We start from the raw sequence: 16,279 nt of genomic DNA, 5'->3' as shown, positions 1-16,279 counted from the left end.
GAAAGACAGCTGCTCAAGGCCAGCATCAAGGTATACATAAATATTAAACTGGTACAAACATAATGTCATTGGAACCAAATGGAGAAGTGCATCCCCTTTGGGGTTGTTTGGGAAACATGATGAAGATACTAATACGGGAAAGAGCTTAAAGAATTTGCAAGATGGCAACCAGAGTTATGGAATTCTGGGCAAATATAGGTATAAGGAAGGTGAAAGCATGGCTCCCATTATTGAGGTGAAATAGGACAGTGCAGCCAATGTGCTGGCAGAGGGAAGAACTTGAAGGCTAATGGATAAATGAAGCAACACAGGTCTAAGTAGCCTCATCTTGCTCCTGGAAGCTTCTTGGTTAAATATTTCCAAGGTTACATACAGTGATCAAATCTTTCCCTGTTTTTACTTCCTTAACTAGAGTACATATGGAAGCAAGCAAAGCTTAAACCTCATTCTTTAGCCTCATCCCTGTCTCCTACCAACACTCCCCAACACACAGCACAACCCCAACATATGAAAGATCACCCTCCACCAACATTTGCATGTTGGTAATATTGCATGGGCAAATATTTATTCATTCACTAATTGGCTTTACAAATACACTAAGCCTTTAATAAGCCCTGCTCTGTTTACCACAAATACAGGTGGTTCTCATGAAGATATAGCTAGACTTTGTAAAGTCCCAATATGTATGTGTGTGAAGAGTCGAAGCCATTGAAAATGCCACAATATCACATCACACATCTATATTTCCTATCTAACTAAAACAGAAAGAAATAGTGTCCAACAGAATCTCTAAATTTTGCAATTAAATTTATAAATATGTGAGTATGTCCCAAAAATCTGAAATTTTAGACTGTTAAATTTTGGCTCCCTAATTATTATATTTTTGATAGTGAGCCTAGCCTTTAATGGCTGAGCCATCTCTCCAGCATTTGGCTCCCTAATTATAATTCATTATAACTTAATATAAAAATCATCGAGTTCTTTGATTATATGTTGGTGTTTATAATATTATGTTACACAAAGTTAAACATTTCTGTATACTCTTGTGAAAAAACAGGTTTTCTTTATAAAATGATTTAATCATGCCTTAGTTTCCTCTAGCTCCAGAAAATTATTTTAATTGTATATTTTTAAGAAGCCAATTCTTGCTCTTTAATGACTGCTCATATAGAAATGTCAGTGGGACACAAATTAAATAATATTAAAAGCAATCCAGCAAAGTAAAGACATCACAAGAAAATCCACAGAATCAACTAACCTAGGCTCATAGGAGTTCAGAGACAGAACCAACAACCAGGGAGCCTGCATGGGTCTAACCTAGGCCCCTGCATATATGTGACAATTGTGTAGCTTGGTCTAAGTATGGGGCTCCTAACAGTGGAAACAGGGTTTGTCTCCAGCTCTTTTGACAGCATTTGGGGCCCTTTTCCTCATACTGGGTCACATTGCCCAGCCTTCATACAAGGGAGGTGCTTAGTCTTACAGCAACTTGATATGGCATGCTTTGTTGATATCCATGGGAAGTCTGCCCTTTTCTGATTAGAAACAGAGAAGTGTATGGGGTGTGGAGGAAGCGGAGAGATGGCAGGGAGCAAACTGGAGGAGAGGAGGGAGGGGAAACTTCAATGGGGATGTAAAATAAATATAAATTTAATTAATAAAAAGTGTTTTAAAATAGTATTCAAATTTGAGGATAATTTTAAATCATTTTAAATCACTATAACAGCTACATAGCACCCCATGGCAAGAAACTTCTAAATCAATTTTTGTCTTTATCCATTGCTTCTAATTGGATTTTCTTTTAGAAATAAAAGTCAAATTTTGAAAGACACATGCTTCCAGTCAAATCTTGATACTCACCGTTTCAAAACCTCGGTGTGGGTGATCAGGAAACCCTCCCGGCCTTCCTCCTTTAAACTCATCAAACAGCAAAAACGGATCCAAATTTTTCAACTGGAATAATAAAAATTGGCATGTTAGACATGGCTTTTAAGTCATGTACATGGTACAGGGGTACATTCATAGACATATCTTACAAAACTCATTGAAGATTGCACAGTTAGTGAACAATCTTCTAAAATGCAAATTACATTGAGAAGGAAACAATGCATACACGTAAGGATTCATCAATTACATTGGGATTGTCATTGTAAGGGAAGAGTGAACATTTCATGATCATCTATGATATAGTCAAATGTGTCATGTTCAGTCTGTAACAGATTGTTAGTTTCATGAGGTAGGAGTCTATAAAATCAATCTCTAAAATGCTATTATGCGTGCTATTAAGGAAAACATCTTCACACATATGAGAACGGGCGACATCAGGGAATCTGCTACCAGGGAAGTGGCTCTTGAGCTGAGTCTTGAAGTACATGTTGGAGTTAATCAATTGGAAAGGAGAGAAGGGAGAATGTTCCAGAAAGAAGAGGAGTAAACAAGATTGGTATGCTTGACAAAGTCTCTGTCCATCACTCATTGGAATTCCATGTGCACATAAAATTAAATGTTCCTGAATATTCTTACACAGAAACAGATTTTCACCACATTTTTATTTAATAAGCCCTTAATTTCTTCTATCAACAAGTTAATCTCATGTATCTGCATATATACAAATACTTATTCTTTATTAAAATAGTTCAAATAGAAATGTCTGTAGCAATACAAATCAAAAAGAGTAAATATTTAAATTTGATATATCTTATTTTAATATACATATTATGTCTCTATAGTACACATAGAATTATGACAAGAGATGGACAAAGGATTAAAGTTTTTGGTTTCTGGAACAAGTTCCCACTTTGTATCCCAGTCTGTCCTTAAACTCTCAATCCTCCTACCTCCTAAGTGTTGGGATGAAGGACGTGCACCACCATAACTAACTATAGTTCAAATCTTTTGGGGGGGGATGGAGACAAGGTTTCCCTGTGTAGCTTTGGAGGCTGTCCTGGAACTAGCTCTTGTAGACCAGGCTGTTATCAAACTCACAGAGATCCGCCTGCCTCTGCCTCCAAAGTGCTGGGATTAAAGGCACTTGCCACCATTGCCCAGTTTATAGTTCAAGGAATTTGGATCTTATCCTGGGAGATGAGAAAATTAGGTCTAGAAAGATCACTCTACAGAAGATAGTGGATATTTGGTATTCTGAGTGGGAGCAAGGGTCAGAACTAAGATAATAGCAGTAGTGATGGAGAATCATTGAGTGATTAGGTAGAAATTATGAGGCAAGTAGAAAAACTATCAAGTAAATCCCAAATTTCTTGTTATGGTGCCTGGAAATACGGTAAATCCATTCAACAAATCAAGGAATATTACAGAAGCAGCAGTCTTAAAATAGTTCTGAATTAATTTTAGATCTTGTTGAGTTTAAGATATCTCCTATAAATGTTATGCATTAATGTTGATGCAAAGGCTACTGAAAAATAACCTCAAGGTCAGTCAACAGGTAGAAACAGCTGTGTTATCATCAACATATATTCAAGGTTGTCTTGCTTATTCTTTTCCATTTGTTTAGAAATTGTTTCAGCATCTGTGATTGAAGATGGTAGAAGTTTTACTGGAATATCTTTGAACCTAGGGGTCAATTAATTTTGATTTATATTATTTATAAACATGTTATATCTATTTTTTGTTTGTCCGTGTTTTTTTTTAAGACAGGGTTTCTATGTAGCTTTGGAGCCTGTCCCAAAACTCACTCTGTAGACCAAGTTGGCCTAGAACTCACAGATTAGCCTGCCTCTGTCTCTGCCTCCTGAGTGCTGGGATTAAAGGCATGTGCCACCACTGCCCAGCTATAAACATGTTATATCTACTTAAGTCTTTTAAATGTCCTTTAATAAGGGATTATAGTTTTCTTCACAGAGGTCTTGCTCATATTTTAATTTTTCTGGCTAACATACTCTAATGGAATCATAAACTGCACTTAAAATTATATTTTGAACAGTTTGCTGTTGGGAATTACTGTCACTTCTTTTAAGTTTTTTTTTCTAAGACGTTCATTTCACCAGTGTACTTACCAGTATGTTTCCCCAATAGTTCATAAAAATAGTTTTTGCTTGACTTAGTTTAAAAGCACAAATTACAATTTTTCCTGAGTCCAGCTGGCCTCTGCATCTTCTTTCTGGAACTTAGTTTAAACAGCACATGCATGTTTTTAACTAACCAAACAAGGAGGACACTTACCCTGGGACTCATGGGTAACGCACCTAAAGATGGAGATGGGAACACACAGTCCTATTACAGGAAGGGAGCAAATATTTGAGAGCAACAGTTCAACCAACACCCATAAGCAAATAACTCGACCTTTTCTCATAAGCAAATAGCCCAGCCTTTTCTCATTTTTAAACCTTGTACTTTGTATTTTTCCCCCAGTGCTGAAGATGGAAGGTAGGGATTCATGCACACTACGGAAATGTTGTGGAATACTATTTTAACTGTGTAAAGGTGTGTTACTTTTGTTTATGCTGCATTTGTTTAATTATGCAAAGACATGTTGCATTTGTTTTGCTTTGCCTGCCTAAGGCACCTGATTGGTCTAATAAAGAGCTGAATGACCAATACCTACACATGAGAAAGGATAGGCAAGCCTAGCAGGCAGAGAGAATAAGTAGGAGACCTCTAGATTCAAGAGAAGAGGAACGAAGGAAGAAGGAGGCGAGGAGAGAAAGTGAGATATGCCCAAGACAAGAAGCCAGACAACTGCTAGCCAGCCAGACATAGAGACAGCAAGAAAGTAAGAAAAGGTAAAAATCCCCAAGGCAAAAAGTAGATCAAGAGAAACAGGTTAATTTAAGTTCAAAGAGCTAGCCAGAAATGAGCCTAAGCTAAGCCAAACATTCAAAACTAATAAGTCTCTGTGTTCTTGATCTGGGAGCTGTTTGGTGGCCCAAAAGGAAAAAAAAAAGTTGGTATACAAAAGCACTCCACCACCAAGCTTCATCACCAGCCCTAGTTTACACCTCTTTTTAGCTTATCTTTTTTGAAAACTAGCTAGAAATGGTGGCAGTAGATGTCATTGTCTTGTCCCTGATTTTATACAACTGGCTGTTTAAAATTTTATTGCCAAGCAGACTATTCATCTCAGATTTCTACTTTTCATTCGACTCCCTTTATATGGTTAAGGAGCTGCACTTCCCTTTCTAGTTTATTAAGTTTACCATGGATTTTGAATTACCTAGCTCTTGTGTATCAACTGAGCAAATTATGTGTCTTTTTATCCTTTGTCTCTTAATATGGGTGAAGATGAGAATAAATATTACTTTTTGGTGTCAAAGAAATTTATATGGGCAAATACACTGCTCTCAAATAAACTATGAAAACACAAAGTTCCCTCTTTTCAGTCTACCCTTGTCACTATCAGCCACCCATAGAACAGTGAGTCTTCACTGCTACTACAAAATGTGGAAGCAGCTTTTGGGACTGAGTAATGAGTTCAAGGCTAGAAGGCTTTTGAGAGTCATCCCAGAAAAAAAAAAGCTACATTTTGGTCATTGGAGTGTGAAATGTGGAGGGCTCAAAAGGAAGGGAAGCACCCCAGTTTTCTGAAGCACTAGCTGAACAATCCGGAACAAGTACACATGATGTCTCAGAAAGAAATACAGTACATAATGGAAGCTGCAGCAAAGGTGTTCCTGGTTACAAAGCAAAGAACATGGCGGAACTGTAAGCTTGTCCTTGTGTTTCATGGATAGCAGAACTCTCGAGTAATAAAATTAGATATTTAACTTAGCTAAAGGTATTTATAACAAAGTGTTGGAGCTGTGACATGGTTCCCTTTGACCAGTTGTAGGAAAGTGAAGAAGAGAGAAATAATACAAACCCACAATTGTTGATCAAAAGAAATATAAAGTTGAAAGGTTGGGAAAATGCAGCCCACTTGGTAAAGAATGAAAAGGCATGTCGTCAAGCTTGTGGCCAAATAACTATTTGATATAGACATAGCTACATAGAATACAAGAACTGTTGCCCAAAACAATAGAAGAAATGGGTATCATCTTTTGTCTTGATCCATTCAAGGTGCTATCACAAAATATCATAAAGTAACTTCAAAGTAATTAAAGTGCATTTCTTTTGGTGCTGGAAGCTCAAAAGTCCAAGATTAAAGCAACACCAGCTTTAGTATCTAGTTAAAATACTTTTTATGATTCATAGGCAATACATTCTGTTTCCTTACATGATGGCAGGTTTCCACTAACTCTCTGTGATCTTCCTCATTAATTCCAGATATGTAGATCTTGTCCTCATGACATACTGCCTTCCAAAGACCCTACCTACCTGCTAATACCATCAACTTGAAGGATATGCTAATACCATCAACTTGAAGGATAGACTCACAAACTTTGATTTGGAGAAGGTCACAGGCAATTAAACCATATCATATTATTTGTATTCATTGCATATTGGCTTCGTCCGGTCACCAATCTATGCCATGTGAAAACAACCACAAGAAGAAAGTCAGTATAAGAAAAGGACTACAGAATTCAGGTAGCTGATCAAGACAAGAGTCAGAGGGATGAACTGTTCAACTGGGTAGAAGACAAGCAAGAAGCATGTATAACAGTCACTCCAATAAACAAGAGTATGTTCGCATTAGACTGATGTACTGAAGTGCCACTTACCAGCCTGAAAATCAGTCCTTACTAATCTCTAAGCATGTGCCAGAGCTTGAGCAACATGTTCAATAAATATGTACCACCTGTCCACAAGAACAGACTTCTATGAGAACTTTTAATTTTCTAAAATGTTTTAATTGGGTCCGCAATTCAATCACATCTCTCTTTTCCAACGTGTTTCTTTTCTTTCAAATACTTTAGCTGCCAAATGTAACTAGCAGCTTCCAAGATTGTTCTTCAGAGCTCTAAACAAAACTTGTGGTTACCAGCCCCCTGGCCTGTAGCAACCCCATAATAAAGCTCCAACAGCCCAGTAGGTTTTGGAAATCTGGAAGTGCTGGAAGGGCCTATGAGAAATGGCAGGCCCTTTTGTAGATAGGACAGATGCTGTGATTTTCAAATGGTATTCTACTGAGTCTAGAATACTCCTAAATACTCAGAGAGCACCACACAAACTCTGGGTGGTGCTTTTGCTAGATTCTTTAGCATCTTGTGGCCAGGTCCTATGATTGAATATGGGTAGCACACAGCAATTCAGGATAGAACTTTTAGGGTCATTCTTTTAGAAATGAGGATGGACAGCTGATATTTGTCCTTTTGCTTTTGTTCTCTTCCTCCTTTCTGTGTCAGGGGACAAGTGGCTACGATTGTTTCATCAAACAGTTACTTGATAATATTAAGGAATTCTTTTAATGTTCCAATATGATAACAGGACTACAATTATATTTTTATCATCGTATCTTCCTGTGCCATCCCCCTCCACATGTTTTCATTAATTTGTTAGCTGGTATACAATGTGATGATTTTCATTGTGTTATTTTTGTATATCTTTATACCATGTATCTATTCCTGTCTTCATTCTCCCTCTTGCTAATCACCTCCCACCCTTGAAATAGTTCACCCCTTTGGCTTTGGTATCACATAGATCCCATTGTCCTCTCTTATTTTTGTGTTTCAGAGATGGAAATTGAAACAGTTATGAAAAATGACATCTGCGTTTCTGCTCAAAATACTTTGAGGGGAGAAATGGAACAGGACATTCATTATGTGATGTCCTCTAGTTTTCTTTGTTTCAAATTATTCTCTTAAGTAATTAAATAACCCACAGAGAATGCCATTCTATTAAATAGTATCTGTTGGAATCAGGCAGCATAAAGACAAGTACTGATGATGGTGGGTTTCTTTCCTGGGAGGACAAAGGAACCACCTCCTAACAACATGCTAGTCAGTCATTCAGAGTCCATGACTGTCTAGTCTGGTCCATGGATCATTATAGTGATGATGTGAGCCAGCACCAGCACCAGCCAATCTTTTCTTTATTGCTAACTATAGAAAGGCTTACTGTCAGTTCCTCTTCAACTTCCACATTTATAGTGGTAGGAAGAAAAAGAAAGTAAAAAAAGCACTCGTGGCAACTACTAAAATGGAGCAGTTTTGCAGCTTCAATGTGAAAATAGCTTTGCAGTCCAAAGTTTCCATGTCTTTAGACATAAGCCTCGGTGTATGGACTTCGGAGTGTAGCCTTAATGTAGACAAATGCCTTCATTTCTGCTGATTTGGGGGTGGGGTAAGGGGTTTAACTTTCTGTAGAATGTGGAAATATGTTAGTAACATCAACAGTCAAAACCAGGGTCTTGAACAAGAGAATGACAGTAGGGCTTATACACTAAAAGGAGGCATATTTTTTAAATGATGTTATGAAGAAGTTATAGTAACACAGAAAGTTCTTGTGTCACCATGTTAAGTGAAAAACTTCAAGACACAAAATTGTGTCTTCTATATAATCCCCAATAATGTAAAACATAACTATTTGGAAACACCTTCATTCTCATTTGTGATTAAACAAAGTTGAATTATTCCTCTTTCTTCCATTAAGGCTACAGAATACCTGTGACACAAGAGACCTTAATTTAAACAGCATATCAGGGTCTTGAAAAAATCTAGGTTTTTCAATGAAGGTTTCTTATATGGGATAAAGCATAAAATTCAAAGATATAAAATTATATTCAAGGGAATTACATCTTTGTTTTCACTACCCTCTGATTTTTCTGAGTATTTTTGTTTATAGTAAAACAGACATCAAACGAAATTTAGCATTTTTAAAGATTTAAGTTTCTGTGTGAGGATATGTGCATATGAATGTAGGTGCCCTCAGAGGTGAGAAGCAAAACGTCAGCTTAGAGTTGGATTACAGATAGTTATAAATCACCAGATAAGGGTGGTAGGAATCACACTAAGGTCCTCTACAAAAGCAGTATGCACTCTTAATCACTAAGCCATCTCCTTAAGCCAAAGGTTTAGCATTTTAGCACCCTTAAGAACACAGTTCAGGGGCTGGGGAGATGGCTCAGCGGTTAAGAGCACTGACTGTTCTTCCAGAGGTCCTGAGTTCAATTCCCAGCAACCACGTGGTGGCTCACAACCACCTTAAATAAGATCTGATGCCCTCTGCTGGCATGCAGGCAGAAGACTATACATAATAAATAAATAAAATCTATAAAAGAACACAGTTCAGTAACATTAAGCACATTCACATTGCTGTACAACTATCATTGTCATATCCAGACTAAAATCAAGTCTCTTCTTCAATTGTGATTAAGCTCAGTCAATTATAATAAATTACCAGTAACTGTGATTCCGGGACCAATAGAAACAAAAGGTATTTCATAACATAATACATCTGTGAATAGGTATGAGAAAATATTGTTCACATTTGAAATTAGAATGTGATTAGATGCATCACTCAAAACTTTTGTTTAATATAAAAATACAAGATGGCTAAATCATCGATAAAAAGCTCAGCCATGTTATAATATCAAGCAATTTTTCTTAGAAATTCATCTATTCTGTTTTATGCACTTCAAAAGACTGTTTTACAAAGGAATTGATAGGTTTTGTCAGACCACTAAAGAAATTCACAGGATTTAAAAAAGTGTTAAGACATTCTCAGCAGATAACGTTCTTGACAGATGGACTATCAAAGTAATAGCTACACTCAGTACATAGTAATGGCATACTAACAGGCATCTGTAGGTCTCAGAACTCTTTCCAGTTTTTCCATCGATGAGATGATGATATCTAATAGACACCACCTCCATCTGGCCCTATGCATTCAGTCATTAAGATAAACTTGTTTGTGTATTGTCTTTGACAAATGGTACATTTTTGGATTTCAAGAGCTATATATGAAAAAGTTAATGTTGGAAAGAAAAATGGCAGAGGCACAAGACAGAAGAAAGACTGATGGGGCTGACAAGGGAAAAGTGTTTGCTACCCACTGTGATGGCTGGTCAGCATCATTCTGGGTGGAATGAGCCAGGCACAGAAGGACAAACAAGGCATACCCTCACTTGTATGTGGAATCTGAACAAACAGCAAAGCAGACTAGAATGGTGGCTTCCAGAAGCTGAGGTGAGACGATGGAAAGATGTTGGTCAGACAGGAAGAATAAGTTCAAGAAGTCAATAGCACTTGTTAACTGTAAAATGACAACATATTATATAGTTAAACTTGCTTAAGACTAGATTTTAAAATGATTATGTGAAGTAATACAGATGGTGATTAGCTAGTTTTGACCATTCCTTTGGCATATACAAATATAAAAATATCCTGCCGTACACCATTTTTCAATTAAATTTTTAAAATTGAAAACATCAAACCCATCAACAATGCAGGGCACCACTCCCTGAAGAAAGGCAAGACTTCCAAACCCTATAATCAAAGGTGAACCTGGCAATTCAAAAGGCTGAAGCAGGAGGATTTAAGTTCAAGGCCAGCCTAGGCAACTTAGTGAGACTCTTGTCTCAAAATAAAATCTAAAAGCAGAACTGTGGATACGGCTCAATGATAGATTGCTTGCCTAGCATATGCAAGGGTCTCCCTATGTTCAATCCCCAGTACTGAACAAACAACTCCATGAACATTTTTCAGACACACTTTTTATCAAAAAGTAGACAAAGCAACCCATATGTAATGAGAGGTATAAAGCTTAGCAACAAGTCAGTATGAAAATCCTAAAGTGGAGTGTAAGAAATCAGTCCTACTTCCCCAAACCCAATCTACCCCTACAATGTATTTCATCTCTTATTCACAATATATATAATGTGGGATAGCACTGGGGCCTCAAGCCCTTGGCTATGATCACTGTTTGATACCTCTCTGTGTAGCTAAGGCCCCTCTGTAAATTTCATGTATTCCCTAGTATTCAAATTTTAAGAACGCCTCTAATGTTAAAAAAAATCTAGAGTCACAATCTCTGAGTTCCCTTGTGCTCCTGCCCCCACACCCGAGGTTTGCAGAGCTGGATCTCAATGCACAAATACAAATCCTTTATTATGTGTGATTAGCCAACAGACAGGACCCATGCAGAGCCAATCAGATTGTCTTCCGAGGAATCTGAAGGTAAGAGCCACACTTCTTGTGCTTTGAAGTATGAGCATGTAAGCAAGGGTGGAGAGGCTACAGGTTGGGCACAGTTGAGGATAAGTGTGCTGAGGCTGAAAGCTCAAGGCAGAACATGGGCATGCAAAGAAAATCAGACCCATCTCCTACAGTGCAACTGCATCTGCTACCTACAACCTCTCGATCCACATTCCAGAATCCTCCTTTAGGCTGGGGTTGATCCACATGGGGCCCCAGTTGTGGAGTTTCATTTTGTCCCTCTGGCACTGTGGTGGTTTGAAAGAAAATGAACCCCAAAGGGATTGACACTACTAGGAGGTGTGGCCTTGCTGGACAAAGTGTGTCACTGGGGGGACAGGCTTTGATGTCTCTTTTGCTCAAGCCTCCCTCAGTGTGACTGTCAATCTGTTGCCTGCAAGATATAGAACTCTCAACTCTTTCTCCAACACCACATCTGCCTGCATGCCGCCATGCTCCCCATCATGATGATATTTGCTTGAACCTCTGAAAACTGTAAGCGAGCCACCCTGATTAAATGTTTTTCGTTTAAGAACTGCCATGGTCCTGGTGCCTCTTCACAGCAATAGAAACCCAAAGAAAGGCACCACACAGGGAAGCTCATGACCATCTTGACCTTTTCTTCCCAAATGCCCTTCATTATTCCACCAGTCCCTTCAGAAAGGAAAGCACAAAGTAGTCATCTGGCCAGCGTACCTCAGGTCTGCCAATGCTTCTTCGGACCCGAGCTCCAACCCCCTCTGGCTGCTCCCGGCTGAGCACTGAGAGAGTAACCTTCTTAGAGGATCCCATTTTGAAGTGTAAAAAGAACGTTCTGCTGTAGGGCTGTAGAGGATAGAGGGAAAGATGAAAGACAACAAAAGAAATCACAATGGAGGAAATATCCACAGACTCTAAACGAAGGGTATTAACATTAGACTTGTCCCAAATTCTAACAGTTGTAATTTATTGAGTTGTTAAAACACAATGATGGTGAACATGTATTAGTAGTTACTAATGTTCATAGCATTTCATATGTTCTGCTTCAGTGGCATCTCTTGACACCCCATTACCACACACACACACTTCAGTGGTCACCCCATAAGGTATCATGGAAGATGGAAGTGGGGCTTCTTTTGGTGGCACTGGAAGCAAAGAGAAAAAGCTAGAGGTATGTGATTGTCACCAGAATATGATGGTGCTGGCATTGAAAGAGATCTTCAAGGGTGATTGGATTCAATTACTCATCTATCTCTAAAGTCCATGGCCATTAAAAAAAATCATTCCTTAGTAGTTTCAAGAATGTATATAATGTGTTTTTTTATCATTATCAACCCCTCATTCCCTCTCCAATTCCTTTCTGACCCCGCATCACATCTCACTCCCAGCCTCATGCTGTATTTTCCATAGCTTACTGAGTCTAAGTGGTGCTGTTCTTGTTGTGCATCTACTGAAGCATGGGCATCCTAACAGGGGCCATTTTCCTGAAGAATACTGACACTCCCTATCCAGCAGCCTCCAACTGCCCAAGTTCCTCAGTTAGGGGTGGGACTTCACAAACCTTCCTCCCATGTGTGTTGGAATTCTGACTGGCTTAATCTTATATAGGTGTTGTGCAGGAAATTTTTTAGGCAGAAAATCTTTGCACTTCCTAATGAAGTCCTCTGAAGCACAGACAAATTATGTATGAACTGCTCCCGGCAAGGGAACTCATGATTCACAGGCACAACCTATATACCACATTTATTATTCAAGAGTGTTTCATTATTTATTGAAGAAGTCTAAGTTCTAACATAGGAAATATCTCAGAACAGATACAATCAACCCTCTTTCTAACCTCAGGTGTTTGCAGACAAGTAATCCTAAATCCTCAAATCTGTTCACCAAGTGAATGCTAACCAATCCTTCAAAGATTCCTACTGCAACCAAGAGAAGTGTTTCAACAAGATTCTTGAGCTGGACACCTCAGGTTTATATCTCAGCTTTGACACATTCCAGCCTGCTTTCACTTGGACTCTGTGCCTCAGCTTTTTCATCTATAAAATGGGATTAAGAAACACCTAGCTCAGTCTGGCGGTGGTGGCAAATGCCTTTAATCCCAGCACTTAGGAGGCAGAGGCAGGCAGCTTTCTGTGAGTTTGAGGCCAGTCTGGTCTACAGAGCAAGATCCAGGTCAGCCAAGAACAGCTAAGGCTACACAGAGAAACCGTCTCGAGGAAGGAAGGAAGGAAGGAAGGAAGGAAGGAAGGAAGGAAGGAAGGAAGGAAGGAAGGAAAGAAATATCTACCTCAAAAGTTTCTAATAGTGCTATGGGAAAGTAAGATGCTGTTATTCGTAGGGACTCTACACAGGGGTACCCTCCAGTTAGTAAAGGCAGATCCTAAAATGGATCCTCTCTAGCAAATCAATATATACCTATTGGGCCATGAAATGTGGGACACAGAAATGAACTTCTGAATACAGGCCCGTCATCATCAAGACATATGCAACTAGTAAGTAGTTTTGCCTCCACCTAGATTTTCTGGGTCCTCCCAGACTCCCACAGTTAGAAACTACACACACGAACAAGGATGAGGCAGTTAGCTAATTATAGTGTTTTCTCTGGAGAAAAGCCAAACTGTGGTCCTTTTCACCAAATCTCGGTGCTATTTAAGTATCTCCCTCCCTCAGCTCCCCTAGGAGCCAGTAGTAGGCTGGGAAAGGAAGCATCATGAAAACTGGTCGGGGCATCTCCTGATCCAACACACACACACACACACACACACACACACACACACCAGCATCTCCTCCCCCACCAACACAAACACACAGTAATACACATATATCACCCTGGCGGGGGATGGGGACAGGTCCCCAGGCCACTCACTCTGCTGTAGCTCAGGCCCAGGAGGGAAGCCACGGCCGGCCGGCAGCGCCTAGAGTCTCCACAGCGTCAGGACCTCAGCGTCAGGGACACAGCTTAGGGAAGAACGGTTTGCAGAGCGCCAGTCGTCAGTCAGCGTGACTCAGCACTTCGTTGTTGGCCTCGGGGAGGCGGGAGTCTCTAGGTCTCAGGGGCCTTGGACAGGGTGACACTCCCTTTATTTACCCTAGGTTTGGATTCTCAGACTCCACCTCTCTGGGTCTGCCTTTGAGCTTCTAGCCAAGGAGTGATGTGCACCCCGGCCTCGTGGGGGCGCGCTGCCCTCCCCCTTGTGCGGGATGCTCCAGCGCTCTGCATACCCCTAGATTCACCTGGAAAACCTGTTCTCACTCCAGTCAGTTTGTCACCCCACCCGTTGGCTCTACGGACAAGAATGTTTCCTAACCACTTGTCCAGTTTTGGGCAGGTGACTCAGCCTCTCTGTGCATCAGGTTCCCAGTGAAGTAGGAGTGGTGAAGATGATAGTACCAACATTGTAGGATTGTAAAGAGAGCGAAATGAGCCTACCTCCTCCTAGGTGCTACACTGTTGTTTCTCATAAATATGCTTCTTGCTGTTTGCCAGTGAGAACGGGGCCAGGGAGCAGAGTAGAAGCAAGAGCCAAAACATGTTCCTGCCAAAAGAGAGGGCACACTCTAATAGGTAGGCATGTGATTAAGGGCTTGGTTTTTATTGTGATGTGGGGAGAAGGCATTGGAGAGTTGCCCTCAAGAGGATGAGGATGTGTACCCAGTCAGGAAGCAATCCAGTTTTCCTAGGACTTTTAATCAGGGGGCAGGCAAGACTGCAATTCTGAATGTTCTTTAAACACCAGAAAGTTTATTGTCTTGTCTTGGGAAAACAGTGAAAGCAATGACTCTAGAATAAATCTGGAAAACTGTCTGAAAAGGAATATATATATATATAATATATATATATATATATATATATATTTCCATGGAGACTCCTCCAGTTTGCTTTTGTAGCAAGAAAGCAGTCATAGACAACACTTTCTGTATATGGCTAGGTTTCAATAAAAATTTTATTACAGATAGTGAAATTTGAATTCATAAGATTACGTTTTGAATTCATGCACGTTTCTCTTGTCATGAAATAATTCTTTGGACTTTTGTATTTCCCTGGGCTCTTCTATCAGCAGGCCCAAACTGATGCTGCCTACCTTAAGTGACTCAAGGTCCAATGAGTAGTAATACATGTAAACGTCAAACCCGCCATGGACTAATAAAGTATCGGTACTTGTCATCATTGTAATTATTTCTGAAACTGTTTCCATATAAAATAAAAATATGAACACTCTGTCTGACCCCTATAAATAAATTATCTTCCATTCCCTCAGTCAGTTCAACATCCAACCACAGGTACCTAGGCTTGGAGTGCAATCTTTCCCCTCACACACTTTCAGCTCAAAAGGCCAAGGATTCAGATTTCTAACATCTCATAGTGCATCCAAACCTTCCCATTTTGAAAGCCACTATCAATCTTCCCCAATCACCACCCACTCCTCCTGTCTTCAGGTTCACCACTGGCCAAACCCTTTTCCAAGTGGCAGGCAAACAGAAAACCAATACCTGAAACCCTTAGTGGCTTCTCACTGAATTTAGTAAAAAGTCCTTTGATGTCTTTGAACTGACCTCACCCTTGAACCCACTTGTGCAGGGGCTGGGGAGGAACTACACACATATCTCTTGTTAGTTTGATGGACCTGTCTAGAACTTTTCTTTCCTTCACTTTCACTTCATCATTTAGCTCTTAACTTCTATGTCATGCTCAGTGGACAAACTTTGATAGTTGTTTCCTTGAGTCTAGGAGAGACTTTCGACCTGAAACACACACACACACACACACACACACACACACACACACACACACATATTTGAAATGACCTGGCAGTTACCACATCTATTTCATGGAAACCAGCTGCTCTTTAAGAGTGATGACCTTGCTGGGTGGTGCTGGTGCATGCCTTTAGTACCAGCACTCAGGAGGCAGAGACTGGTGATCTCGTTAATTGAGTCCAGCCTGGTCTACAGAGCTAGTTCCAAAACAGCCAAGGCAACACAAAGGAACACTCTCTCAAGCAAAGCAAAACAAACAAAAAAGAGTGATGACCTTGAGGTCATCATTTTGGAAGAAGCCCAGGCTCCCTAGAAAAAAGGCCTTGGAGGGAGACCCACCATGAGAAAAAATGACGCACAAGACACAAATCACCTTGAAGGTGGATCTTCCAGCCACAGCTGCACCAGCCAATGCCACATGAACACAATCTGAACACCCGACATTGTTCTTCCCAACTTCCTGATCCACAAAGTCAAGTGTTTTCAAGCTATACATTTGCAAGGGTAGTTTGTTT

General features: G+C 39.8%; 1 protein-coding gene across 2 annotated transcripts in view; it reads right to left on the bottom strand.

Annotated features, from left to right (window-relative positions):
* The window catches only part of Pir (pirin), a 103,589-nt gene extending 89,446 nt beyond the window's left edge, over positions 1-14,143 (bottom strand). Inside the window, exons 1-3 of one of the 2 annotated variants that reach the window (XM_027432673.2) lie at positions 13,873-14,143; positions 11,724-11,852; positions 1,861-1,953 (exon numbers count right to left, since the gene is read on the bottom strand). In XM_027432673.2, coding sequence (XP_027288474.1) covers positions 1,861-1,953; positions 11,724-11,819 — 189 coding nt within the window. In that variant the 5' untranslated portion in view covers positions 11,820-11,852; positions 13,873-14,143. The remainder of the gene's footprint in view (positions 1-1,860; positions 1,954-11,723; positions 11,853-13,872) is intronic. The other variant, XM_027432674.2, reaches the window with a different exon arrangement.
* Positions 14,144-16,279: the final 2,136 nt, after the last annotated feature.

This window comes from Cricetulus griseus, chromosome X (assembly GCF_003668045.3).
Source record: "Cricetulus griseus strain 17A/GY chromosome X, alternate assembly CriGri-PICRH-1.0, whole genome shotgun sequence".
NCBI classification, from domain to species: Eukaryota; Metazoa; Chordata; class Mammalia; order Rodentia; family Cricetidae; genus Cricetulus; species Cricetulus griseus.
This window is presented reverse-complemented; position numbering and strand designations above follow the sequence as displayed.